The sequence below is a fragment of the Aplidium turbinatum genome, chromosome 17 (assembly GCF_918807975.1).
Source record: "Aplidium turbinatum chromosome 17, kaAplTurb1.1, whole genome shotgun sequence".
NCBI lineage: Eukaryota > Metazoa > Chordata > Ascidiacea > Aplousobranchia > Polyclinidae > Aplidium > Aplidium turbinatum.
Window position 1 is genome coordinate 2,071,272 of NC_137488.1, and position 26,833 is coordinate 2,098,104.

Genomic DNA, 26,833 nt, shown 5'->3' on the forward strand with positions numbered 1-26,833 from the left:
TATGCAGTTTGGATTTATGCCAGGAAAAGGTACAGTGGATGCTCTGTTTATATTGAAAAGAATGCAGGAGGAATACCAAGAGAAGCAGAGAAAACTATATATGTGTTTCGTCGACTTAGAAAAGGCATTTGACAGAGTACCAAGGAAAGTGATGGAGTGGGCAATGAGGAAAAGAGGTATACCGGAGGTATTAGTGAGAGCTGTGATGTCTATGTATGAGGATGCAAGAACAAAAGTGAGAGTTGGATCAAATTATTCAAACGAGTTTTTTGTGAAGGTTGGTGTACACCAAGGATCAGTTTTGTCACCTCTGATATTTGCTATTGTGGTTGACGTTGTAACTGAAGGAGTGAGAGAGGGCTTATTGAGTGAAATTTTGTATGCAGACGACCTGGTCTTGACAAGTAATAGTATGGAGGGACTGGAGAGAAAGTTTGAGAAATGGAAAGAAGCATTTGAAACCAAGGGTATGAAGGTGAATCTTGAAAAAACAAAAGTGATGGTGTGTGGAGCAGAAGGAACAGTTGTTGAGAGCAAAGTAGATCCCTGTGGAATATGTGGCAAGAGAGTGATGAGAAATTCAATGCAATGCAAGGAATGTGGAAAGTGGGTACATGTAAGATGTGCTAATGTCAAGAGAGCCGCAACAAGATTGGCGAAGTGTTTTGTTTGTGGGAAATGCAGTAAAGGAAGGAATGAAGTGGAAGGCCATGATGATGAGTTCTGCCATGGCATCGAAACAGTGACAGACTTCTGTTATCTGGGTGATCGGATAAATGGAAGTGGTGGATGTGAAGCAGCGGTGACAACAAGGGCAAGATTGGGCTGGGCAAAGTTCAGGGAATGTGGGGAAATGTTGTATGGTAGAAAATTTTCACTAAGGATGAAAGGAAAAGTATATCGGAGCTGTGTGCGACCTGCAATGCTATATGGTAGCGAGACATGGGTATTGAGAGAGAGTGAACTGGCAATCCTGAGAAGAAATGAAAGGTCAATGGTGAAAGCAATGTGTGGGGTGAAAACGAGAAGGGAAAAAAGGACTGAAGAATTGTTGGATATGCTAGAGATGAGAGAGACCATAGACCAACTGGCAAGGGCAAATGGAGTAAGACGGTATGGACATGTGATAAGGAGGGAGGAAGGAAGTTTTCTTAGAAAGGCACTAGATCTAAAGGTGGATGGGAAGAGGAAAAGCGGTCGTCCAAGAAGAACGTGGAAACAACAAGTGAAGGATGAATTTAAGAAGTCGGACTGAAGGAGGAAGATGCAAGGGACAGGGTGAAATGGAGAAAAGGGATTAAAACAATTGCTGCGCGGAAACAATCGGCCACCCCCACTAGTGGGGAACAAACCGACGATGGATTATGATGATGATGATGACAAAATTAATAGATGCTCTACTAAACAATTGCGCAGGCAAATAACAATAAAACAACTAACTAATCAATGAATTCAATATTAATGGCTGTCTATGCATAGTGACATTATTAAAATTCAGCTAAAAAATTAACCAGAGTAATTTTATGAAGTGCACAGCAAACAAATGTGCTATAGTAGGCCTACAAGTGTTTTTAATTAAATTTAGGCAAAAACATTTTTTGAATATTTATTTTGGCATCTAACAATTGATACCAGAATTCTCCTTTGTGGTCAAGTTTGGTTGGGTTTGGTTCTTCCACAAACGTGACTTCAAAACAGTCTGATAATTGAAGATTTCTTAGTGAAGTATAAGTATGTATTTTTTGGTAATGTTGTAATAGTGCCGTTTTGTCGGTTTAGTCTAATTTATTTTAGTTTAGCCATTAATATTGAATTCATTGATTAGTTAGTTGTTTTATTGTTATTTGCCTGCGTAATTGTTTAGAGCAGTGGTTCTTAACCGGGGGGGCGCGCCCCCCCAGGGGGGCGTGAAGCCTCTCTCAGGGGGGGCGCGAGCTCTACAACAATTTCAATTTTTTTTAATTACTTTAATGTCCTAGGACCTATGCTGTTTGTCATATTTTGTATTTTATTGTATTTATCTGCGAAGCATTGAATACTCTCAACCTTTAGCTTCAAGGGAAAAACATCAACATCATTAAGCAGCATGACATCATTTGAACTTTTATAGCTAAACTTGACCTCTGGGAGAGTCGGATTGAACAAGGAAATCCAGCGAGCTTCAGTAACTTGGATTCTGCTCTCAAAGATGGTAACTTTGAGTTTGAGTTGAAGAAACAAATAGAAATCCACCTTAATGAATTGAAAGCGGAGTTCATCAAATACTTTCCAGATCTGGATGAGAAGCGTGAAGCCTGGAAGTTCATCAGAAACCCGTTTCAATGCAAAGTAGTTGATATTTTCGAAGAAGGACAAGAGGAGTTTCTTGAGATGAAGTTCAACTTCACAGCTAAAGAAGACTTCAAAGAATTGGAACTTGAGACGTTCTGGGCCAATTACCTTCCTGTTTACCCTCTTATTGCAACTCGGGCTTTTCGAATTCTAACAATGTTTGGATCCACGTGTCTTTGTAAAGCTGCATTTTCTGCTCTCGTTGCTATCAAGACCAATTACAGAAACAGGCTGAGAGTTCAAGGAGACTTACGTTGTTCACTCTCTGGAGTTAAACCTCACATTGATTAAAAATCTAGTCGCTAAGAAGCAGTGTGAAGTATCTCACTGATGTGTACAATAAACAGACAAAAATGCAATTTTTTTGGTATGATACTTATTTAAAGTCTAGGGGGGCGCGAGGCTCATGACCATTATTGAAGGGGGGCTTGATAGAAAAAAGGTTAAGAACCACTGGTTTAGAGCATCCATTAATTTTGTCAATTTCTTGAATATCGAATGTACAGTGTAGAAACTTATTAATTATCTTTAACTTCATTTGATAAAAGTTGTAAACTCTTTTGGTTTTCGTGCTATTTAATTTTACATGCTACGTTTTATTCATTAGTAATTTTAACATTTTAACATGTGAAGAATTTTTTATTATTATTTTGCTCTTGACGATATCAAACTGAAGATGCTTTAAAAGCGAAATCTAAATTTGATAACAAAAATGAGGCTGGTACACTGTTTGTTGTGTTGAGCAACAGGACGAGATTATCTATAAAAAAGTAGATATTACCACACAAAATTGGCAAATTCAAGCTTTTTCAATTTAAATTGGTCGTTTGCTCAAAAAAAAACAACTTTTTTTTATTTTACGAGCGCAAAATAGCGGCTCACATCCCTAGGCCTAATCATGATATAATGGCTTCAATGTATGTACAAATGAACGAAACCATATCAGCATATGTCCGATTATGAGAACTCATAAGTTAGTGAACATCTTACTTGATGAGCTTATGGTCGTGTTGGTGTTGTTGTAGGTCACATTCCCTCCAAAGTTGGCTTGCGGCATATTGCAGCCGGAAAGACTGAGGTTCATAGCGTTGCCGTAATTGACTGTTTGTGGCACACCACCACCCATCATAACCTTGGCATGCTCTGTGACAAGTTAAACACAAAACAAAGTGAAATCAAGTTAACAGTTATGGAAAGAATAAACTGACAAATCTCAACGAGCGGATCACGAAATAAGTGAGTTCATTGAAGTATTACCCAGCTTGCAAATCAGTCATTTTTTTTCATTGATTCAACGTCTACAGACAAAAGGATTGGTTTAAATATCTGGGCGATTGTCAGCTGTGTCGGAAAGGCGGGCGTCAGTGTCTGTACAATCGAAACCTAATGTAGCACACCACGATCAACCACAACAAAAGTGCATTTTGATCAAAAAAAGATTAAATGGTGTTTCTATGTCTCACGACAGACATATGTCTCGCGACACCCCACCTATTCCAAACGATTATATATTTTCACGTGATACACTATGCTCATTGTGGCGAGGATCTATTCTAATAAAACTAAAGCAGTCCCTGTGTTTACTGTATGAGCACACTAAATGTGTGTACTACTACTGGGGTTATAACATTTTCACAACCTTATATTCCTGTGAAAAGGTGCTAAAGTCATAGAAAGGATCAGGCACTAAGGCACTTCCTCTATGGGCGATCACAAATCTAAACTTCAACGAATCAATAAATGACATAAACTTTTAAGTTTTTGCTCGAAGACGACTAGCTATCTCCCACACAGCATTACAATTTCATAGTACAATTTATTTGTTGCAGAACCGGTTTTCGTTCATAGAGAACTCATCAGTACAACTATTAATAAATTATATTAAACATTTTATTAAAGTAGAGATGAAATTATCAGCCTTAACAATAGTTAATCGTCCAACATTGAATAATTTATCTCCAATTCCAGCAAGATCATAAAATTTCCATTTCTTTATTCCATATTCATATTCCATTTCTTTCAATTTTCTTCTTTTTAAAAGCAGTTACGCAGAAGATTCAGATTGTAAAAGTTGAATTGAATTTTACAAAAGCTGCAGTGCTGTATATCGAAAACGAACAACTGTTAACAATCTCAAATGAATTACTGAAATGGCAAAACACATTCAATGATGCATGAAAACAGCTCAACAGAGCGAACGATCGAAAGAAGCCAAATAAGGTAATGCTACATGGGAGATTTTTATAAAAGCTACGTCAAAAGACCGGTTACACAATCGTGCAAAGCTGCAAAAAGGCTGCAAAACATTGCAGTCAGTGAGAAGGGTAGAGACGACTAAGAACTGCTTAGTCGTCCACATCAGACTATGTGGGACATTGTGACTGACAGTCATTACTACGGCCATTTTGTTTATTAGCGAAAAATTGAAAAATTTGACTTTATTTTTTGAAATATATTACTTTATTTTTGAGCATCAAATTTATGCTAATCTCCGTAGTTAATGATTCGTATGTAAGTTTTTACATGTATTTTGAACAATAACATACTCGAACAACTAACAAAAAACTTCTGTTTCGCTTGAAAATCACTACAAAAATTCAAATGTCTATTGCATGTACCTACCAAACCAGCTATTTAGTAGTTAAGATCTCAGCACTGGCTGACCTAGTGACCTACCGCAAGTGTTTATTATATTCAGAGACTGGATTGTGTGTTGCGAAATAATGTGTCAAGATGATGTCACAATGCAAATTAACATCAAACGCTATTACTAGACTACAAAAAATAATGAAAATGTTGTTTCCAATGCTTCGTGAAACTCAGCGTGAGAACTCTCATCTCCACCCTTCCACAAATCAATTATTGTATTTTAAAGTAAAAGTTAAAAGTCATATTTTATGATCTAAAACAGAAAATATGACTTTATAACGACTGACAAGCTTCGATGACTTCAACCACTCTTTGGCCATTTGTTTGTCTCTTTTTTGAGGGGTTTCTCTTAAGCTTCACGATAAACCGTGACGCCGCAAAGCAATTAGATAAATTATATATGTCACCACCACTAAACTTTTGCTACCGTCGCCCACTTTGGCCGTCGCCCACTTGGCCCGTTGCCTACTTGGTCCGTCGCCCACTTGGCTCGTCGCCCACTTAACTCGTCGCCCACTTAACTCGTCGCCCACCTGGTCTCGCCCAAGTGGGTATCGCCCACTTTGTCTCGCCCAGGTTGTCGTGTACCGTAAACATTTCCACTATGCAGTAAAACACATTTTAGACTTCGTTTACAGCTGTCAATAAAAAGTCGCCAATCTTGAGGATTGTATTCTGCTACACCAAGCTTTTTAAGAAGACCTTCCACATTGGTACAGTATACCATATCATTTTTTTGAGAACAATAGGGCAAAAATTCGACACGCATTTTCCGATAAAAAGTGATTACAATACTTGGTTCCAACATATTTTTTTTATGAGTCTTGAAGCCAGTAACTCAGAAGATTCCTTTGGTTAATTTAAATCCTTTGCCAAGTCGTTGAGCTCTCCCTGGAAAAAAGTTGACGAGGTAAAATAGCAGGAGGAAATTCGCTTTCAGCAAAGGTGGAGTCGCTGTCGGTGCTCGTCTTCGCTGTCAGGAAGTATATTCAATTGTGGCAACCCTTCAAAAACATGAACAGGAAGTTCTTCACTGTGTAGCACTGGCCTGATTGCTGAAGCTAGGTTTGGATGCAAGGAAGTCCTATTTTTCCTGTTTACACCTTTCATGTTTACTGCACAAACATAGCAGTCACTATGATCGTTTGGTTCACTCCACACCATTGGAATAGCAAACCTTAATCCTTTGTTTCTTTTGTTTGTCCATTGACGTAAATGTTCTTTGCAAGTTTTGCAAACAATGTGGAGAGCCAAATACTTATCTTGATTCCCCAACTTCACTTTAAAGTAAGCAAGATAAGCACGCTTAACAAAATCATCGATTGGTTTTCTGTTAGGCTCTAGTGCAGTGGTGCCCAACCGGGGTGCCGCTGCACCCTGGGGTGCCAATTGCAATGCTCAAGGGTGCCGCAAAATATTGAGGGATTGCAATAGTGCGGCCCATTTTTTATTTTAACTTTAACCTAAAGTGCGGAATTTATTTATTTCTAACCGAGTTTCAGTGTGTATTAAGTTTCGCGTCTCGCAATTATTTTGTTGTTGTTGCATTTGTTGTTTGTTGCAAACAACTTACAGAAACTACCACTGGTCGATATTTTCGACACTTTGAATAAGTATCTGAAAGAAGCGGGGTTAATTAAAGGATTTGTATCGTTAGCAAAAAGGCAAAATAGTGATATTACAACAACACACTGTTTTCTTAATCGCGGAAAAACATTAGGCTCATACCAAAAAGAAGTGTTAAACAAAGTTGTCAAAATGGTCAACTACATGAAAAGTAGACCACTTAAATCATGTCTATTTGCCAAACTTTGCAAGGAAATGGTAGCAAACTATGCTAATCTTCTGTTGCATACTGAAGTACGATGGTTGTTACGTGGAAAAGCATTGTCACGAGTAGCCTATATGAGTTGAAGGATGAAATGCTCTCTTTTTTCAGCCTTGAAAAGCAAGAGGAATGTTGTGAATTGCTTTTGCAATTGCAATGGAACGCAATAATTTGGCGACGCAATTGCAATGCAATTGCGTCGCCAAATTATCGTATTTAGTAGATATCTTCGACCATTTAAACAACGTGAATGCCAAAATGCAGGGCAAAATGAAACTCTCTTCCTCGAAACTTTAACCGATAAAATGAAAGCACTAACAGAAAAACTGCCAATGTGGTCCAAGGGGAAAACGGAAACATTGACATGCTCTATGCTTTCACATTTGTCTGAAATGAAGAACAAAGAAGTTTTCTCATTAATAACTTAGCACCTAAAATCATTGGAACAAAAAAATTGAAAGGTATTTTCCCAGCTTGTCAACGGAAAATTACGCATGGGTAAGAAATCTATTTTCACTGGACTGTCATATTGTTTTGAATCTTATAGAAGAAAAATTAATTGACATTTGTAACGATGGAAATCTTAAGCTAATGCACAAGCAGATACCTCTCGACGAGTTCTGGATAAAAATTCAAAATGAATATTCTTGCGTTCAAAAGAAAGCTATTGTGCTTTTGCTGCAGTTTTCCACGTCATACCTTTGTGCGAGTGGATTTTCCGTATTAACGAACATTAAAACTAAAAAACGAGAACGACTGGTTATAGACAAGGAAGAAATGCGGGTGGTTTTATTGAATGTGCCTCCATATATTAAGGGACTTTGTGCAAGAAGTCAAGCCCAAATTTCACACTGACTTTTGAATAAATACATTTATTTACGCGCTATACTATACAACTCATTCTGTGTTATTTCATACAGTTAGGTGAAATACAGAAACCTCATAAAATTGATCCAGTTTTGCTAGGGTGCCGCAAACTATTTATATCTTTGATAGGGTGCCGCAAGGCCAAAAAGGTTGGGAACCACTGCTCTAGTGTGTAATCACCACAAACGTAGCAGAAAATATTTGTGTTATTGAGACAACGTCTTCTAGATGTTGTGGCAATAAGAACGCTAGCTCCCCCCCCCCCCAAAAAAAAAGCACCATTATGTTGTCTTGATTTGCACCTACTAGCATTTAACACAGAAAACAATTGTCTTGGTATTGTCTGCTTTCATTGCTTGTTTTGGAATGTAATGCAAGAGTAATAATAAAGGTTGTAATCCCATAATGACAGCATTAAAACTATTGTATCTGTGCTACTTTGTAAAAAGTCAAAATCACTGCAACTTAAAAAGTTGACCTGATGGAGAAAAACTGATTGAATTTTCGGAATCAGCGCCCTAAAGTTAGTCGAGATCAGTTAAAAACTGCCGGCACCAAAAATTGTGTCGGCCAGTGTTACCTTTTACTGTAGCCCTGTGAATACATGACAATCGCAGTTTTGATTTGGACGTGACCTTTTTTCAACTTTGAGGAAGAGATATGTTCCTTTTAATTGTTTTTATACAAAAGTTCATCCATTGAAGATACAGGAAATGTTTAGTGTGAAAAAAGATACCAAATGTTATAACTCTAGTCAGTAGTCTAGTGTGTACCCTACTAGGGTGGAGTGAAAACACTTTTTATAAAAACTTTATTAGCTTGGGGTTGGAAAACATGCCAATCACTACGAAAAACAGTTGTGCAAAATTAGAATGTAATCTGACGACATCTTGATCTGCCACCAGCCACTTGAAAATTTATTATTTCCTTCTACATTAGGGTGGATCAATTTAGGGGGGTGTAAAACTTTTTTTCTCATTTTGCTTAGCTTGGGTAGCGAAAACTTGCCATTGGGTATATAGAACACTGTGCACTGTGCTAAAAGTATATTTCGATCGAATAAATTTTTGATCTGCAACCAGGCCATTACGTATCGACTAAAAACGCAAAAATACATTCAAATGCATTTGAAGTTGACGTTTGCATAGAGATTTTTTGCAATGCAATGGAATTGGTAATATGTATCAAACTTCCTCGCTTTAGATGAAATAGTCACGTTTCGATTCGAACTTGGGCATTTCTTTTCGTGATTCAATGCGTGAGCGTATAAATCCATCTCGCGAATTAACCTCGCACACCGCCGCTGAAGCTTCCGTCACCAACTTGACGCACCTTTCCATCACCTGCGCCGCTGAAGCTTCCGTCACCAACTTGACACACCTTTCCATCACCTGTGTGTGAGACGGAAATCGAGGGAATAAAATTTCTGGAGTGTCCTTAGCTGCAATCATGTCTCGCAGTTCTTTGTCCCCCATGTTTCTTGTTACAGGAGGCTCGGTGAGATTGAGAGCCTGCCAGTCAACCATATCGTAGTATTTGTTGGCGTCAAGCTTTAAGGTCGGAATGCAGAATCGTTGCATTGTTCTCTATTCGAGATGTCTTGATCGAGCTTTCTGAATTCGCTAAGTCCATGCTCACGGAGTATCACTACCAATGGGAAATTTAAAGGGGCAAATAAGAAGCACGCCCTTGCAGTGAAGCAGGAATGCAGCAGGCTCTGGAACGCCCCAAGCGCAGATGGTCATTTGTTAGCCACCTTCAGCACCAGAGAGCCTGCATCTGTCATTAAACAAGTTAAAAGTGGGAAAGCACAAGTGCCCGATAATATCCCTCCAGAATTCTTAAGGCACTGTGGTCCCAAATGTTTGGCATGGTTGAAAAGCTTCTATTCTGCTCGCCAGACCTTCCAGGCCATACCTAAAATCTGGCAAAAAGCAACTGTAGTAGCACTAGCCTACTTACACCAAACAAGCCAGCTGATGATCCCAAGAGCTATCGTCCAATATCACTACTCTGCGTTCCATATAAGAGCCTGGTACGGCTCCTGCTAATTAGACTCGAGCCAGTTGTCGATCCCCAGCTACCAAAAGAACAAGCTGGATTTCGGCACGGACGCTGTACGACTCATCAAGCAGTCAAGCTGACCGAGGATATTGAGGAAAGTTTTGAGAAGGGCAACAAAGCTGGAGTTATCTTGGTAGACCTCACTGCTGCCTATGATACTGTGTGGCATCAAGGGCTACCCCTAACGCTTCTCCGCATTATCCCAGACAAAAGGTAGTGCGATTTCTCACCAACATTCTGGCAAATCGGACCTTTTTGCTGAAGACGAGTGATGGGCAGTGCAGCCGGCCCAGCCGCTGAAGAAATGGTGTTACGCAAGGATCATGATTATCACTTCTACTATTTAACATCTATATCAGTGACATGCCAGAGACTACGTCAGGCCAGTACGGCTATGCTGATGATCTGGCATTACTCTATCCTGACAAGTACTGGCATGTGGTAGAGGAAGAACTTACAGATGACATGGCCCAAATCGCAGACTACCTAAAGCTTTGGATGCTGAAACTGAGCCTGGCAAAGATCACTGCCACACCTTTTCACCTTTGCAACATGGAATCTACGCGCCAATTGTCAGTCTCAACGGAAACCCACTTCCACACAACCCATGCCCTACAGACCTAGAAGTGAATCTCGACCGACAATTAATCTACAAACATCATGCTGAAGCCCTCCATGCTAAGCTTTCAGCACGCAACAACTTTCTGAGATGCTTAGCTGAAACATCTTGGGGTTCTAGTACATCTGCACTCGGTACAAGTGCTTTTGCACTTGCTTACAGCACCTCGAAATATGCTTCCCCCACTTGTTGCCGCAGCGCACACACTAGAAAAATTAAAACTGCCCTCAAAGCCACCATGAGAATAATCACTGGTTGCCTGCTTCCAACTCCCACCGACTTTTTGCCGGTGCTATCCGGCATCGCCCCAGGTAGACTGAGTAGGAAAAATCACGTACACAGTCTAGTTTTACAAGCTAGGGATGACCACCTCTTCAACCAGATTGTCCTAAATTCGCGCCTTCAAAAGCCCCAGCGCTTGAAATCTCGACGCCCCTCTTTTCCTGACATGCTGCAGATATCTGCAAGTCCAACTTCCACTTTACTGAAGTTTGGAACAGTGAATGCAGAGAAGTTGCGAGACCAACCCAATTCACAGTCCCTCCCAATACTAACACACCACCCGGAGCAGAACTATCTCGGAAGGAATGGGTGAAGCTCAATCGCTTTCTGACTGGGGTGGGCCGTTTCAACAGCAACATGTTTCAATGGGGCCTCACCGACTCACCATCTTGTGCATATGCCTCAGAATCTCAGACTGCAAAACACATTATCTATCAATGTCATGTATATCGACCCCAAGACAGATAATATATTATGTGGACCTCACAACGCTCAATGAACACACAATCCATTGGCTGCTGTGCCTGGATGTAACAACGTGATCTGCGCGGCGGTCTCAAACGCAAGAAAAAAAATCTTATCGAACGTTTTGGGAAGATGCTCCATACACGAAGCAAGAGCTTTTCCAAGAGGACCGAAATATTCACGTGGTTCAGTTGTTAGTCCATCCAGATGTGCAAATACATGTCTCATGAGAAACGTGTTCTCCAGAGAAATGGATACTTCGCACACTCAAAAAACATTGCGTTAGCCATGATCACAGATGAGAGGCAAATAATCCGTGAGCTTGGACAAGTGAATTGAGAAAGCTCGATCAAGACATCGCGAACAGAGAACATTGCAACGATTCTGCATTCCGACCTTAAAGCTTGACGCCAACAAATACTACGATATGGTTGACTGGCAGGCTCTCGATCTCACCGAGCCTACTGTGACAAGAAATATAAGGGACCAAAAATTACGAGACATGATTGCAGCTAAGGACACTCCAGAACTTTTATTCCCTTGATTTCCGTGTCACACACAGGTGGTGGAAAGGTGCGTCAAGTTGGTGACGGAAGCTTCAGCGGCGGTGTGCGGGGTTAATTCGCGAGATGGATTTATACGCTCACGCAATGAATCACGAAAAGAAATGCCCAAGTTCGAATCGAAGCGTGACTATTTCATCTAAAGCGAGGGAGTTTGATGCATATTATCATTGCAATAAATCTCTATGCAAAAGTCAAATTAAAATAAATTTGAATGTATTTTTGCGTTTTTAGTCGATAAGTAATGGCCTGGTTGGAGATCAAAAATTTGTTCGATCGAAATATACTTTTAGCACAGTGTTCTATATACCCTATGGACTATGGTAAGTTTTGGCTACCCAAGCTAAGAAAAATGAGAAAACAAGTTTTACACCCCCCTAACCTGATCTACCCTAATGTAGAAGAAAATAATAAATTTTCAAGTGGCTGGTGGCAGATCAAGATGTCGTCAGATTACATTCTAATTTTGCACAACTGTTTTTAGTAGTAATTGGCAAGTTTTCCAACCCCAAGCTAAGCAAAATGAGGAAAAAAGTGTTTTACCCACCTAAATCGATCCACCCTAGTGTGTACGCATTGCTTCGTAATCTGCAAACGTTTTGCAATACGAAAGTATATCGCGGCTCAAAAGGATTGAGACCAATCATACTATCTGTGTTGCAATGTTCGTAAAGCAACAATGGAAGATTGTTGATGAGAAATCCTATTATATGTTATGAAACAAACACCACAAACCAACAACAATTCCAACTCTTCGAAACAAAAGTGCTTGTAAAGTCACACTGAATACATTTGCATGGTTGAGAACAGTTATAATGAAGTTATGAGGAAAGACACAGCAGCCTACTCAATGTTGGCTTTGAGAAGAATGATACAGAAGGGTGGAAACATGAACAAATTCAAATAGGCCTAGTCAGTTATTCGAATCTATTTCACAATACTTAAATCGAATTGAACTTAAATTCCTATTTGGATTAATTTGCAAAATTGCTATCTAATATCTATACGATTTAAGCAAAGGTCTCTTGTTCCCAGTATTGCGAGGGGTGGACGGTGGACGCCAATGAACAAAATGGCCCGTTTCGGTGAGCCCGTTTTTGTGAGTCCGATTCGGTGAGTCCAATTCGGTGAGTCCGATTCCCTATTCGGTGATTCACCGAATAGTAGCAGACCCGCCAACGAATGTCCACTTTGTCCAATGGTATTTCTCCATACCACCCGGTCCTGAGGGCTGACCGAAACAAAGTTTTCCAGTCGCAGACCTTTCAGAATGTTGTCGAGCCAACACTTCTCAAGACGTACTCGAGGATTATTCACATGGACTCAAAGGACTGGATTTTCTTCGGCCGCACGTGACTTCTATCATGAGTTGCACGTGTCCGTACAAACGCAGTCTTCTGCATCTTATGACATCTTCAAACTGATGGATGCCAAACTTGGATCTCAACTCTTTCATCGTCACTCGGTCAGAAAGGCGCTTGGAACATCCATCATACCATGGCATTGTCCTTGCGACATAGCCATCAGCCAATTGTGCTCTTCGACAATCGACAGTGATGGGCCAGGTTTCACTTGCATACAGTAGGACACTCATCAAACACATATTTTACATGTGACAGCGGCTACTGAAATGTTCCTGTCCGTAAGAATAGGGATGATCTCACGGAAACTCTTCCAGGCCAATTGCACCCTCACTGCGGTGGCATCCATACAGCTTCCGATTGCCCAATCATGTCACCAAGATAGGGAAAGGCAGGCACTACGTCAACTTCTGCACCACCAATTGTAAGCTTGTCAGCAGTTGGCTCCAAAACTGCCGTTGCTTCATCGCGACAGTTTTTGCATTTGAAGTTAAAATTTTCCCTTAGAGGGCCACTAAACCCCTGGATACTTGTGGTGAATCCATTTCTTACAATGAGCGCAGTAGATAGAGTTTCTGCCAACGCCTCACCAACACAGACATGGAAATTTCTCTCCTTCTTTGAACTGGCGGTTCTTACAGCTTGAGGAGTGTAGGATCTAAGTATGATTTCTAAGACTATGATTCTAGTGTCAGAAAACAAGCACAAAGTCAGTTCGTTACTTACAATTACGATGTTCACCAATGCACGAATCGCACTGAGTGACTACAATATAACAAAGCAATGTGTCTTTATATTTGGTGGCAATTAGTTTCGCATTAGCAAATGGGTTTTAAAAATGAATCCACTCACTGTTCATTCGGTTGTTGCTTTCCATTTGTGTTCTATTTGTGGAAAAAGAACCATTGCTTAAATTGGAAGGAACTTGGTTGGACGCATGATTGCTGGAAATGAAAGTAACAGAATGAACCATGCTGCCGCACAGCCGTGTAGCTGTACAACCTCACAGAGTTTAACATCAGTGCAATTTGAAAAATGCATCTGACGTTTTTAACTTTCATGAACCAGTGATCAGAAATCCAAGTGCACAACACGGAGCCACGAGACGGGTGTGAAACTTCAAACAAACAAAACAAAAAACCCTCCCCAGCAACACTGCCACGTCTGGTTTTGGGAAGAGTCAAGAACGCAGCCAAACCGCAACGACTGGGAAGTAATCGTTGCAAGGGTAGAGGTTGCTACTGGCCTGCGATTTAGGCCGAAGAGCACGCCTAGCATCCACTAAGAACTAATTGTATTGAGATACAAAAAGCATCACCCATACTTTAACAAGTTTTAATAAAATGTACAGTAGTTTTGGCACTTCTATAGTAAAATAATATTGTATCAAATACAGCTAGTCTATTATTCACCTAAAAATTTAACCACCTGTTTTACTCTTTTTGGAATTATCAAAAAGTTTTTATTCAAATATAAAATTTCAATACAATATTATTTTACAAGAAATACTATCAATAGGTACTACAAAAAGTTATCAATGCCAAGCAGAGAAAATTATACCAAATTTAGTTACATTCACTTAAAACCTTAACAGCCTGTTTCAACTTTATTGGAATCCTTGATAAGTTTTCATTCAACAGTAAAAAACATGGCTGATGACTTTCTACCATCACCCTTCCTGGTGTCCAGGTGGAGCACTCTCTGGAGCAGAGTATTAGAAGTATATTTGCCACTGCTCAATCAAGTAACTAACTTCAAAGGATCGCTAATTTGTTAGTAAAGTTTTCTGTTTCAATGTGGTGTCAATCATGAGACATTTGAACAATGTACATGACAGATGGGCTACACAACACTTCTGTATGCTTGCAGTTGTTGAAACATCTGAACATCAAGGAAGGGAGCAAGTCTTTTAGGCGCAGACAGTTAGGCGCCGGTTAAATGGGTCTGCTACTATTCGGTGAGTTCGATTCGGTGAGTCCGATTCGGTGAGTCCGGTTTGGTGAGAGCCTTTTTCGGTGAGAGCCTTTTTCGGTGATTTTTTTGAATTTTTTTTTGAAAATTATCGGGTACCGTAGCCTAATTAAAACCCCTAACCCTAACCTAAAACCCCAAAAACCCAAAACCCCCAAAAAACCCAAACCCCCAAAAAAAACCAAAACCCCCAAAAAACCCCATCCCCCAACAAACCCCATCCCCAACCCCCAAAAAACCCCATCCCCAACCCCCAAAAAACCCCAAACCCCATCTCCCAAAAACCCAACCCCCCAAAAAACCCCATCCCCAACCCCCAAAAAACCCCATCCCCAACCCCCAAAAAACCCCATCCCCTAACCCCAATCCCCTAACCCCCATCCCCTAACCCTATAACGGCAATGATAATTAGGCTACGGTACCCAATAATTTAAAAAAAAATCACCGAATAGGGCTCTCACCGAAAAAGGCTCTCACCGAATCGGGCCATTCCGCGGCTAAATAGGTGCGCACACTGTGGCGTCTAGATATTTAGGTGCGGAGCACTGTGGCGCCCGTTCATTTAGGCGCTATTCCTAGTAAAGTCTGCGGATTGTATCAGCTTGGCAGGTAGGGCAATGCTTTTCACACAAAATGTTATATTGAACAGAAAAATATATTGTATTTTAATGCGCGTGTTCGGCATTTATTTGTTGTTAGTCCAGGTTTGCGTCGGTGAAAGCTTTATCAATAAATTATTCAAGTTTCCGATCATGACTGAGTTCACTTTTAGTGAGTCAAATAATAACTACACTAAACATCAGTAAAAATATACCATAGCCTATATTCAAGCGGGTGGTAGGCTTTAGTGAAGAGTAACTTAGTTTTCTGTTAAAACCCTGACTAGGTTTAATAACGAGCAAATTAAGTCGCACCATTATGCTTGCAACTTGTAGCCAGGGTTCATATGTCCTATAGAAAAGTATTCATGTAGTAGAGCGTTGTCTCATACCAACTCGCCACACGACCGATCCATCCCGAGTAAAAGTAATTGTGAAAGATAACAGATTAAGTAAAGTTCCATCTGGCTGCAACCTGTGTTCAGGATGCATAGCAAATGCCCTGTGGAGATGTGCTAATATCAAGAGTAGTAGAGCGTTGTCTCGCACCTCGTGTCCACACACGCATTAAGAAAACAGCATATTTTTCTGTTCAATATAACATTTTGTGTGAAAAGCATTGCCCTACCTGCCAAGCTGATACAATCTGCAGACTTTACTAGGAATAGCACTTAAATAAACGGGCGCCACAGTGCTCCGCACCTAAATATCCACACGCCACAGTGTGCACGCCTATCTGACCGGCGCCTAACTGTCTGCGCCTAAAAGACGTGGACCTTCCAGGAAATGAAAATTGTAAAAGAGGTGGTGCTAGAAATGTATTTTTTTACTCATCCAGACCGACTCCTGCTTGCCACGTGTTCAGATAAAGATGAAGCAGTGAGTAGAGACTCTGCTAATAAAATTAGGAAGCTAAAAGATCAGTCGGCTACATTTCAAAAACTGAAGATGGTGCTTTTCTCAAAGTGAAAGGGGATGATGAGAGGCCTCACATTCATGAAATCGTCTCATACCAACAGATAATAAAGTAATTAAAGATCTACTATAGAGGTGATAGAAAAGACACGTGACATGAATTTCAAGAACATCAGCAGAGTAATTTTTCCAAAGCTAAACTTTTACACAATGTATTACTAACATAAACTCTAATTAACCCTAACTCTAATTTTGATATTCCTCAGTGATGAAGAAGTATCAGGCAATATAAGGTATCCTTGGAAAACCTCTGTCGCGTTCCAAGGTAGCCAAAACACTCAAGTCAGTGGAAAGAGGAATTAATGTAGATCAGTGCTTCTCAACTTTTTTTTGGCCCAACACCCCCTTTATAAACTGGCTAAATTTTACCGCCCCCCAACAAAAATGATCAATTACCAAAAGCAAATATATATTTGCGAGCATAAAAACAGTATACTGGTAGTAGTGGTTACGTCATAATGGAACTCACCAGATTTTGTGATATACCGAAAAATTACTGAATTTAAATAGATAGCGTTCATACACAAAACGGTTCAATCAAATACGATGATGGTGTAAGAGCAATTGTTTGGCTATCATGCGAGCATGTAGAGGAGATTATCCAGATAATGATGCGACAAAATCGTTACGCTGGTCGGTAGATGGGTTAGACTAGAATGCCCCCTAATAATCAACACGTCTCCTTCATGCCGCGGTAATCATACCGCCCCCCCTGCAAAATCAAAACGCCCCCGTTGAGAACCACTGATGTAGATCATGAATAAAGTTTGCACAAAGATGACAGGTTACAAGACAAGAGTTACTCGAGGCAGAGGCTTAGCAGCAGCTAAGGATTATGTTTACATGTAGTTCTAACCAAGAAGCATTTCAGTTTCCATTACCAATAAAAATTATGGATGCTAAGGCATCGCAATGTTTGAATAAAATTTCTTGATGTATGTAAACACTAACCAATGTTTATGTAGTTTACTCCTTTTTACTACACATGATGTATATATAGATTTTATAGTCAAAATTAGCTAAAACTTGACATGAAAAGTCGGTAGGAAACTAGGGAAGATGAGCTCATTTTAATGCAAAATTAGGCCTGGACGTTCATTTTACCCATAGCGACAATGCGCTAAGCGATCACGACAAAATTGAAAAATTTGTATCTTACTATTGCCTCCTAATACACAACGATTATGCACCAGCGTGTGCATTACGCATATACTATATATGGGATAATTTCAACTTTTATTTTTGAGGGTTACATTTCAAACTACTTGCAATATTTGAGAATAAATATTTCAATAAAGGTTAAGTTGTTACAAAATATAAATATTTCACTTAAATTTTATTTACCACACACTGATGGTGAGAAAACAGGAATTGAAACATTGGCGATGGTCTAAAGTTGTAGCTTCAAACTGTTACCTTGATCCATAATCAGTAAACGCCGTGGCATCACTGGCGATTCTGCTAGTGGGCTCTTCATCTCCAACACCAGCATCACGACGCAGCAAATTCAATGCGTGTTTGTTTGGGTCCTTTGCCATCACGATAGGAAAAGCATACTGAAATTAAAACACAACGATGTATACTTGAAATGTGTATTCAATGAAAACTTATTTCAAGTTACCCCACTTGGCATGCCATGACACAGTTATCATCTCTGGAGAAAGAGAAGGAAATATGATTGAACCTTGCTTGTTGAAATGTCAGAACAATGATAGAAAAATATCCCAAAATGGAGCTCAAATTTGTTATCTAAGTAATCGCTTCTGTATAAGGTAGATCGCCTATTTGAGGAAGTGTCTTAGTACCAGATCGCCTTTTCCAGTTAACTTTTCCCACTATTGATCACACATAATGGTTTTATAGTTTTACCATTCTCTGTCACCTATTTTCTGCAGAATTAATTGCTTAACTTTTGCATTTTAATGCATTTATCATGATGATGTAACAAAAATGCTTGTTCTAGGTTTCACCCACATAGCATTTCAATCCTTCTTGCTAAGAATAAGATATGCTACTGTTCATTATTGCATGTACAAACCAGGTCATTTTAGTATTTAATAGTTGCATTTTCTGTATTTGGCCTATCCACTTTTTTACCAAAACTATGAAGAAAAGAAAATGGAGGTTACAAATATTTATTGACTTTTTATCTTCCGATATTTAAACTGTAATTTTTTGTTTGTTTTGGGCCAGTTGTATTGCTATCAATTTATAATGTAATTTTTTTGTTTCGATTCAGTTGCGCTGATGAGTCCTATTGGACGAAAACCACGGTTCTGCAACATAAATTATAAGTTTTATTGAAATACTGTTGTGAATGTTAGTCTAGCCAAATGATTGAAGGTTTAGATTTTAGAAAAAAAAAAAATATTTTGTTTTCTTAGTGATTGCTTCCGCATTAGGTAGACAACATTTGAGGAAGTGTCTTAGTACCAGATTGCCTTTTCCAGTTAGCCTTTCCCACTTTTCAACATTGTAAATGGATATTATTTATGACACTGACCCAGCTTGAAACCAAACCTACCTTTTGTAAAACTGGTAAAATTTTATTGAGAACACTATCTTCAACTAGTCTTTGTACAACAGATGTCTCGGAGGATGCAAGTTCTTTGATAGAACGAATGTTACCTACACAAAACAAGTCATTAAAATATGGAGTGATTGGTGAAATAGATCCTTATTAGTTACCGGTACCTTGAATAGCTTCATGTTACCATATTTATGGATAGACAGTAAACTTAAAAAATGCAACCATAAAGTGTCAGCCAGATAGAAGCCAGTACTTCATTTCATAATGATTATGATGTGTCAATAACTTAATATGGTATAAATATATACGGTAGGGTGTGACAGCCGCCCCGACCTTTTCAGAATTTGCCTACCTTTTTTTTGGTGGTGAGGTTTTACCTGTATAAGATTCCTGTAAAGTTTCAAAAAAATTGGTCAAGGTTTAGAGGTGGCCCGTGGCCACTAAAGTTTTGGGGGGTGCGTGATGCATTTTTAGGGGTGTTTTTGCTATATCTCGGCTCCTAAACATGATGGAAGGTCGTGCTATAGCTCAATCGATGCAGAATAAGCAAATTTGTATTAGACTTGTGAAGAAAATATTTGCCTAAAATGTGTAGTTTGCGAGTTATTTGAGAAAACCCCGTTTTTTGTAAAAATTTTGTGAAAAATTTTACATATGAATTGAATGTTTTATCTTTTTCACTTTTTTTCTTCCTAGGAACACCTGGAGAAGTACAGAAGCTGTAACTCTTCACAGTTTAAACCTAAGTTACCTCATGTTTTGCTTTGTTAGAAGCATAGAAACTGAACACTAACATTGTGTTTACTATTTAGGCAATTTTTATGGTGGTAAGTGCTAATTTATATTACATGCTATGTCATAGTTTAAAGATCCAAGGTATTATTTGCTTGACACAATTCCTGGTGAAGAAGATAAAGTCATTACTGGTTCACGACTACCTACTTGTCGTCAGGTCCTGCTGTTCTTTCTTGCATCATTCCACACCAACAAATACCTTGAGAAACGCTGCTAACGAAGCTGTTAAAGCAGTACTACCCTTTTACGCATATGCAAGAATACCTCACTTGCAATCTCATAAGATGGCAGAGGAAGTGATTAGGCTTCCTAATAGAAACTAAGCACAGGATGGACGATTTACAGCAACAAAGAATTTTAGTAGTGTGAAATGTGTTTATATTCTCACAGGTTTAGGGAGAACTTTGAGTCAATTAGCCATAAATGTTGCCATGCAGACCTAGACATCCCTGCACCTTTGCCAGCAGATATGAGGATCAAGAAGGAGATGATTGTGAAGATCTGCTATGAAGCCCTAGGCCAGAGATTTGTGAGGGGTGATTATGAGGAGCTAGTCAAACTAGTGCTTTTGTATCTTGGTGAAGGAGCTGACTGAGATCTTTGGAGGTTTTCTACGTCCGGGTGCTTGTCACAAAGCCAGATGGATGGCCAAGATTTTATAATGCATCAAGATCGTTCTTCTGACTAAAGTTATTACTAGAGATCTTCCTGCAGGTTTTATATGTTCAAAGCAACAGTTAAAGAAAATCCAAAAATTTGTTCAGCTTGTATATTCCTATGTGTCATGGTGGCTAACTGCTTCTGTGTCAACTTCTGCTCCTTGCAACGACCTAGAACTTATCAACAACCTCCTTGAGTATGAAGAAATCAAAAGCAGTATGGCCAAAGCAGCTCTTAAAGCTCTAAAGGGGCACATGTGGTATCTTAGTGAAGAACTTATACCCCTTACCCTTTCGATAGCAGTCTGTCTGATGGGACAAAGCAAAAAATTGTTCAAAAGCTGACAAGCTTCGAAGATCCTGGACATTCTTTGAAAAGAGAAGGAAGTGATTTTGGCAAACCCTCCTTTCCTTCCGTTCCTACAAAACCAACAGATGACTTGAGCTCCTTTGTTGGAGAATATTCTTGGAGCTTCTTCAGAATCTTGAGGATTGACACGACCTTTTTAAGTGTTGGTGTTGTCGATTAGTGCCAGAACGGCAGCTACTGTGAAGCAAAGAAACGGGTTTTAAATCTTTGTGTTGTTAATGATGCAGCAGAAAGGGGTGTCAAACTGTGCCAAGACTTAATTGACACAAGACAGAAGTTTCATTTAAAAATCTTCTTCAAGTAGTTCAGAACAGCAGAAATTCTATGCCCAATCAGCGTAAACAAAACTTACATCCATCTCGGTGTTGGTTTCTTACATTGTGATTTTTATCATCGCTGTTCCTAGTTCTCAAATGTACTTTGTGATTTCGTTTAACATTAAGTAAACATGTGAATTCATCATTTCATTGATTTTCCATGTGTTTTAACCCAAGAAGAAAATGTGCTAAGAACATTTTTCTCACGAATATGCAAAAAACGGGGTTTTCTCAAATAACTCGAAAACTACACATTTTAAACTGAACATTTGTTTACAAGTCTGATATAAACTTGCTTATTCTGCATCGATTGAGCTATAACATGACCTTCTATCATGTCTATGAGCTGAGATATAGCAAAAACACCCCTAAAAATGCATCGCGCACCCCCCAAAAACTTTAATGGCCACGGGCCACCTCTAAACCTTGACCAATTTTTTTGAAACTTTACAGGAATCTTATACAGGTAAAACCTCACCACCAAAAAAAAGGTAGGCTCTGTGAAACCAAGTTTCAAAAATCATGGGGCGGCTGTCACACCCTAATATACGGTATACCAAAATAAGCCTTTTTCTTTTATTTTGCTACTGTATGTGTATATTACTGCATATCTTAAAACAAACAGCCCCAGTCATTGAAAAAATGGGTTTTGCAGTTTGCAGTGAGTCAAAGTTTGTGATTATTGCATATCCAGGTGACTTTAGCTTGGATATTCTTTTGAACGAAAAAGTTTCACCAAACACTATTGTGAGAGCAATGTTTCAGACCAAAAGCTGCTTACACAACTGGGCTGCTTGCTTAAACCTAAAGCTGCTGGCTGGCTGCTTAAACCAAAAGCTGCTTACACAAAAATGCTTACTTAATCTACTCCAAGAGTTTAATCAAAATCAACATGTCTGAGTCTTCTAACCAAAACAGAAAACAAATGGTAGAATGTCTAAAAGCAACAATGAAATGAATTAATTAATGAGGTCCCGCTCAATTAAGGACGAATCTGAATGAATAACTTTAGGATATTCTGTCATTTGCAGTAAATTAATCAACAAAATTGGCACCTTGTTGTTTCTCAAATAACTTGCCGATCAAACTCACCATTCCACAATTTATCCGCAGTACCTTGACGCAATCCAAACTCTTTAATAGCAGCTTGAAACGATTCTTGAGACATCTTCAAATGCTTAGATAAGAGTACACTTGAAGTATAACACTTGAATTAAAAAACTTAATGCATAAACTTTGTTAATTGCAAATAAAAAATTATAAAAAAGAGAATTCATTCAGAAAATGTAGAATGAAATAATAATGATTCTAGTTGAGGTCATCATTGTGACAACATAAAGTAGGTAGGCTACAGTACAATTTAAAAAAACAAAAAAAACAGTTTGGCTTCAATTGAATTTTTATGTTATTTTGCTGCTTCCAGCTGTCTTTAGCGCCACATTTTTAGCTGTACTGTCATTATGTTGTCATAATGACCACCAACTAAAACCATTAATATTTCATTAGCTAAGGTAGCTTTCTAAATGAAGAATGTTTTGAATGCTTTTTTAATTGCGAATACTAAAGTTCAATTGTTCAACTTATTCAATATATAAGTTCGAAAAAGAGGATATGGCGACATTTTCCAAATGAAATTACATGTAATCTTTATTACTGAATTGCTGGCCCTAATTCACTTAGTCATATATGTTTTTTGTAGAGTTATTCACTAGCCTAGTTTAGGGGAATGACTGATTGTAAGTACCGTATTATGTTTTTACTATTAACAAGTAGGTTTGGCAGAACGGGTCCACGTCTTTTAGGCGCAGACAGTTAGGCGCCGGTCAAATAGGCACAGTCTGCGGATTGTAAGAGCTCAGCTTTGGCAATATCTAGTCGGGGTTTTGACAGAAAACTAAGTTCCTCTTCACTCAAGCCTACCACCCGCTTAAATATAGGCAACAAAAGTGGGCACCCGCTACTTTTAAAGTAGCGTGCTACCCGCTACTTGGGCCAAAGTAGCGCGAGCTACCGCTACCAATTTACAAAAGTACCACGCTACCCGCTACCGCTACTCGAGCCAAAGTAGCGCGCGCTACCGCTACTTCTTCCGCTAGTTTTATCTAAAACGACACTAGGAAACACTCTTCATATGTCCCTAGTGACACAAACACGACCTTGAAAACGAATGTTATCATTCGTTTACGCTGTCATTTTAACGTCGTTATAGAAAACACATTCTAAGGGAAATTTATTGTTACGCATCTTTCAAAAACACGAGCATTTCAAAATGAGAGTCACTAAATCCTGCCCGCTTTCGCTTAAGCACATCTTTTCCAACAGAGAAAAGTCTCTCCACCGCAGCACTGGAAGGAATGGGGGATGGGGTGTTGTATTTAATGAACAGATGTTTTAACTCGGTATTCGAAAAGCTCAAGGACTTGCTCTTGTCCGAAAAAAAGGCGTCCACAATTGCTGCTTCCTTCTGCACCGACGTTTCACGGGATGGCGCAAACACTCCAAAAAATACATCCTCGGAGTCATGACTGGTGTTGGTGTCACTCTTCTCGGTATCAACCTGGCTTGATGTCTCCCGCAACAGTCGAATTACATCTGTCTTGACTTTTTCTCGCAGTGCGTCAGCATCATCCGTGGAAACGGTGATCGCCCAGTAATCACCCAGTGATAGATTTCGAGTAATGGGTAGTACCAAATTTAAGTCATAAGCAGAGTAGACAACCGGAAACAGACATTGCCGTCGGCTGCAGCGTGGGTCAGGTGTACGTCGGAAGGCGTACACCGATGCATAGCGCTCAAGTCCGCTTTCCCGCAATGCAGGATAAAGATATGGAAAAACAAAACAAAACGTAGTGCAGAAATTGTAGAGAAATGATGCCATAACACATTTCATGTTGTTGAAGCACTTGTTGAATCGTTTCTTCACCCCTTCAAGGACTTTCACTTTCAACTCCTCACAGGTCACAAGATCACTGATCTCGGTCAACTTCTTCCCGCAAATTGTGATGGTTGTAAGACAAGGGCGCCGGAAGCTGGAGGGCGAATGCCCCCCTGCCCTCAATTTTTCTGCAGATGGAGGGGCAGGGGGGCAATGGTGCCCTTTTAAAGTCATGTAAGCTACTGCACATTTTGCAATATAACAATTTCTGCTGTTCACTTTTAGCCTAATTATAATCTTTCATTTTTGCCTCAAAATAATATTTACAGCAAAAATTTTTGCAAAACAGTAGGCTACAGGCCTTGAAACTAGTTTTTTCCGGCAGCCATCGTGGCCTACCGGAAGCTCCTTCTTGGCGGCCAAATCTGCGTGCTTGGAGACCAAAATACAAAATAACGATAGCACAAGTAAATAGAATTAAACTTGTAACAATGCTAAAATGATCACTTAGCGTTGTTGAAGTCTGGGCCTGGGCGACGTCCTACAATAGAATCGTTGCACCACGCAATAACTGCTTTATCGGGATTGTAATCCAGTACTGCGGGACTATCTAACGATACTCGTACAAGTGTCTCCAATGTGGCTGATTTTAAAGAAGTTCGCCACTCCCCTAGAATTCTTTTTAGCAACGAAAAACAACGTGCAACATGTGTTGACGATGACGGCAAGGTAATAAAATAAGTATTTCAATGATGTGAAGGACATTACTAAAAGAAGCATAATTTTTGCAAAATATGATCCAAAAATATTTTCGCCTCAAATGTCAACTAACCTCATTCTCCTTTTTAACGATTCAATGTCCGACAACATCGAGTCGACTTAAAAACGATAATATTGCCAGCCGATGCAAGTTAGCACTTCGGATTAAGACTTTGTTAAAATAAACGTTGTCGCTGGTGATCGGAGATGGATATATTCCATCAATAACAAATATGCCCTCACAATGCAACAGTTTGCGATTATGACGCGCTGACTTAATTTAGCGTCACTCTTTGATACAAATTGTTCTGCAGGTCGGTATTTTCCAGTGCTTTGTGATTCTCAAACAACAATCCAACCAATTGCTGAAATTTACTATTTTGGCTGTTGAAGTTCATTAACTATAATGTTGTATAAGCAAAAATACCACAAAAACTATATTTTTGCTGTTTTAGTCAAACTCTACTAGCAATAGAAGAAAAAGTTCTCTTAGAACAGATAGAAATATGGGTCTTCTGAATCTTTTAAGCCATTAAACAGATTTCTAGCACCAGTAGAAGTGGAGATAGAGCAATTTTGACTTAGCGTGACCTTTGACCTCAGCTAGGAGGGTCAATTTAGGGGTAGGAGAACCAAAATTATGTTCGGGGTTGTTTTTTAGGCCCAAAGACAACATTACAACACCTTAAATCAAAATCTAAGACATTAAGTGAAATTCACTCCACCCTAATGCACAACAGCCAGATTAAATACAGTAGGATTAAACATAAAGTTTATCTGTAAAATATACCAAATATTAGCTTGATAGATGACTGCTGTAATCCACATTCAATTAAATCCAGAACTTTTTTACGCTTAACTTTTTATGCTGCCGAATGTTTTCTAAAATATCTGTACTGAACAGGTGGCCTAATTTTAGGCTTTCACTGTTTTAAATACCGGTAATGAAATTCCAGAGTCATAAAAACAATTACCATTGTTTGACCAATGCTTGACCAATAAATGACCAATGTGATTAAATAAAATAGAGATTATTGCATATTTTGCATAACAATTGTAAAGTAATTGAATTTTTTTACAGTTTTATAATAGCAATTCTTCTATTTTTAATTTTAAGACCTAAAGCAGAAATTTAAAAGTACTTGCATGATAAACATACTATGCGAATATAGACCACAACATGAAATACTAGTTTTTTCTCAATATCTCAATAAATATATTACTTACAAAGAAAACTTGTTTTAGGACAGATAGAATTATGACTATTCTGCATCATTTGAGTGTAAGAACAGCTTTCTACCACAAGCGGTTCTCGAGTTACAGCATTTTTATGAAATTTGACTCCCGCATGACCTTGATGGGGGAGTTGAGGCTGGCTTTTGCCCCCAACTCACCAAAAAAATTTTTGGGATGTTTTTGGATCATTTGCCAGGCATTAGGAACCCCCATTCGTAATTTTCAAAAAAAAAAGTTTTTTCAGCCCACCCTTTGTGGCGACCTTATTCATGCAATCACGCTGATACTGATAGAAATAGAATTTCTGCATGGAAGGGAGGGTGTTAGACCCACGCCGGCAGTAATCGCTTGGCACAACGATTCCATAACGCGAAAACTGGCAATCGTACTACATTTATTCCATCACAACAAAAAGAACTTCAACTTCGGGGTAAAAGGAACTTTGTTTACGACTGCATCTTCCAGAGAACAGAATTCTACATATTACCTTTTACAATTTACATTCTAGAAGCCGCAGAAATCAACCAACCAGTTTGATTACAAACAGAATACTAGCTTGAATAATGTTAAATAGTAGTTGAATAGAAGTGAGGGATCATGGTTGCCGTTTCTTACAGGGATATCTACAACTACGGGATTGCTAACTCACGTTTAATGACTCAGCAATTTTGTCATAAGCGGGCCGACGGTATTTTTGAACTTTGAAGTGTTTCCACAA

The 26,833-nt window shown here is 39.1% G+C and overlaps 1 protein-coding gene across 2 annotated transcripts in view; it reads right to left on the reverse strand.

Moving 5' to 3' along the window:
• Nucleotides 1-22,475, reverse strand: part of LOC145786338 (caspase-2-like) — a 69,503-nt gene extending 47,028 nt beyond the window's left edge. For both annotated transcript variants that reach the window (XM_082597978.1, XM_082597979.1), the window contains exons 1-5: nt 22,338-22,475; nt 19,099-19,202; nt 17,991-18,130; nt 13,882-13,973; nt 3,322-3,474 (exon numbers count right to left, since the gene is read on the reverse strand). In XM_082597978.1, the coding sequence (XP_082454104.1) occupies nt 3,322-3,474; nt 13,882-13,973; nt 17,991-18,130; nt 19,099-19,202; nt 22,338-22,413 (565 nt within the window). In that variant the 5' untranslated portion in view covers nt 22,414-22,475. The remainder of the gene's footprint in view (nt 1-3,321; nt 3,475-13,881; nt 13,974-17,990; nt 18,131-19,098; nt 19,203-22,337) is intronic.
• Between the last annotated feature and the right edge of the window lie 4,358 nt (nt 22,476-26,833).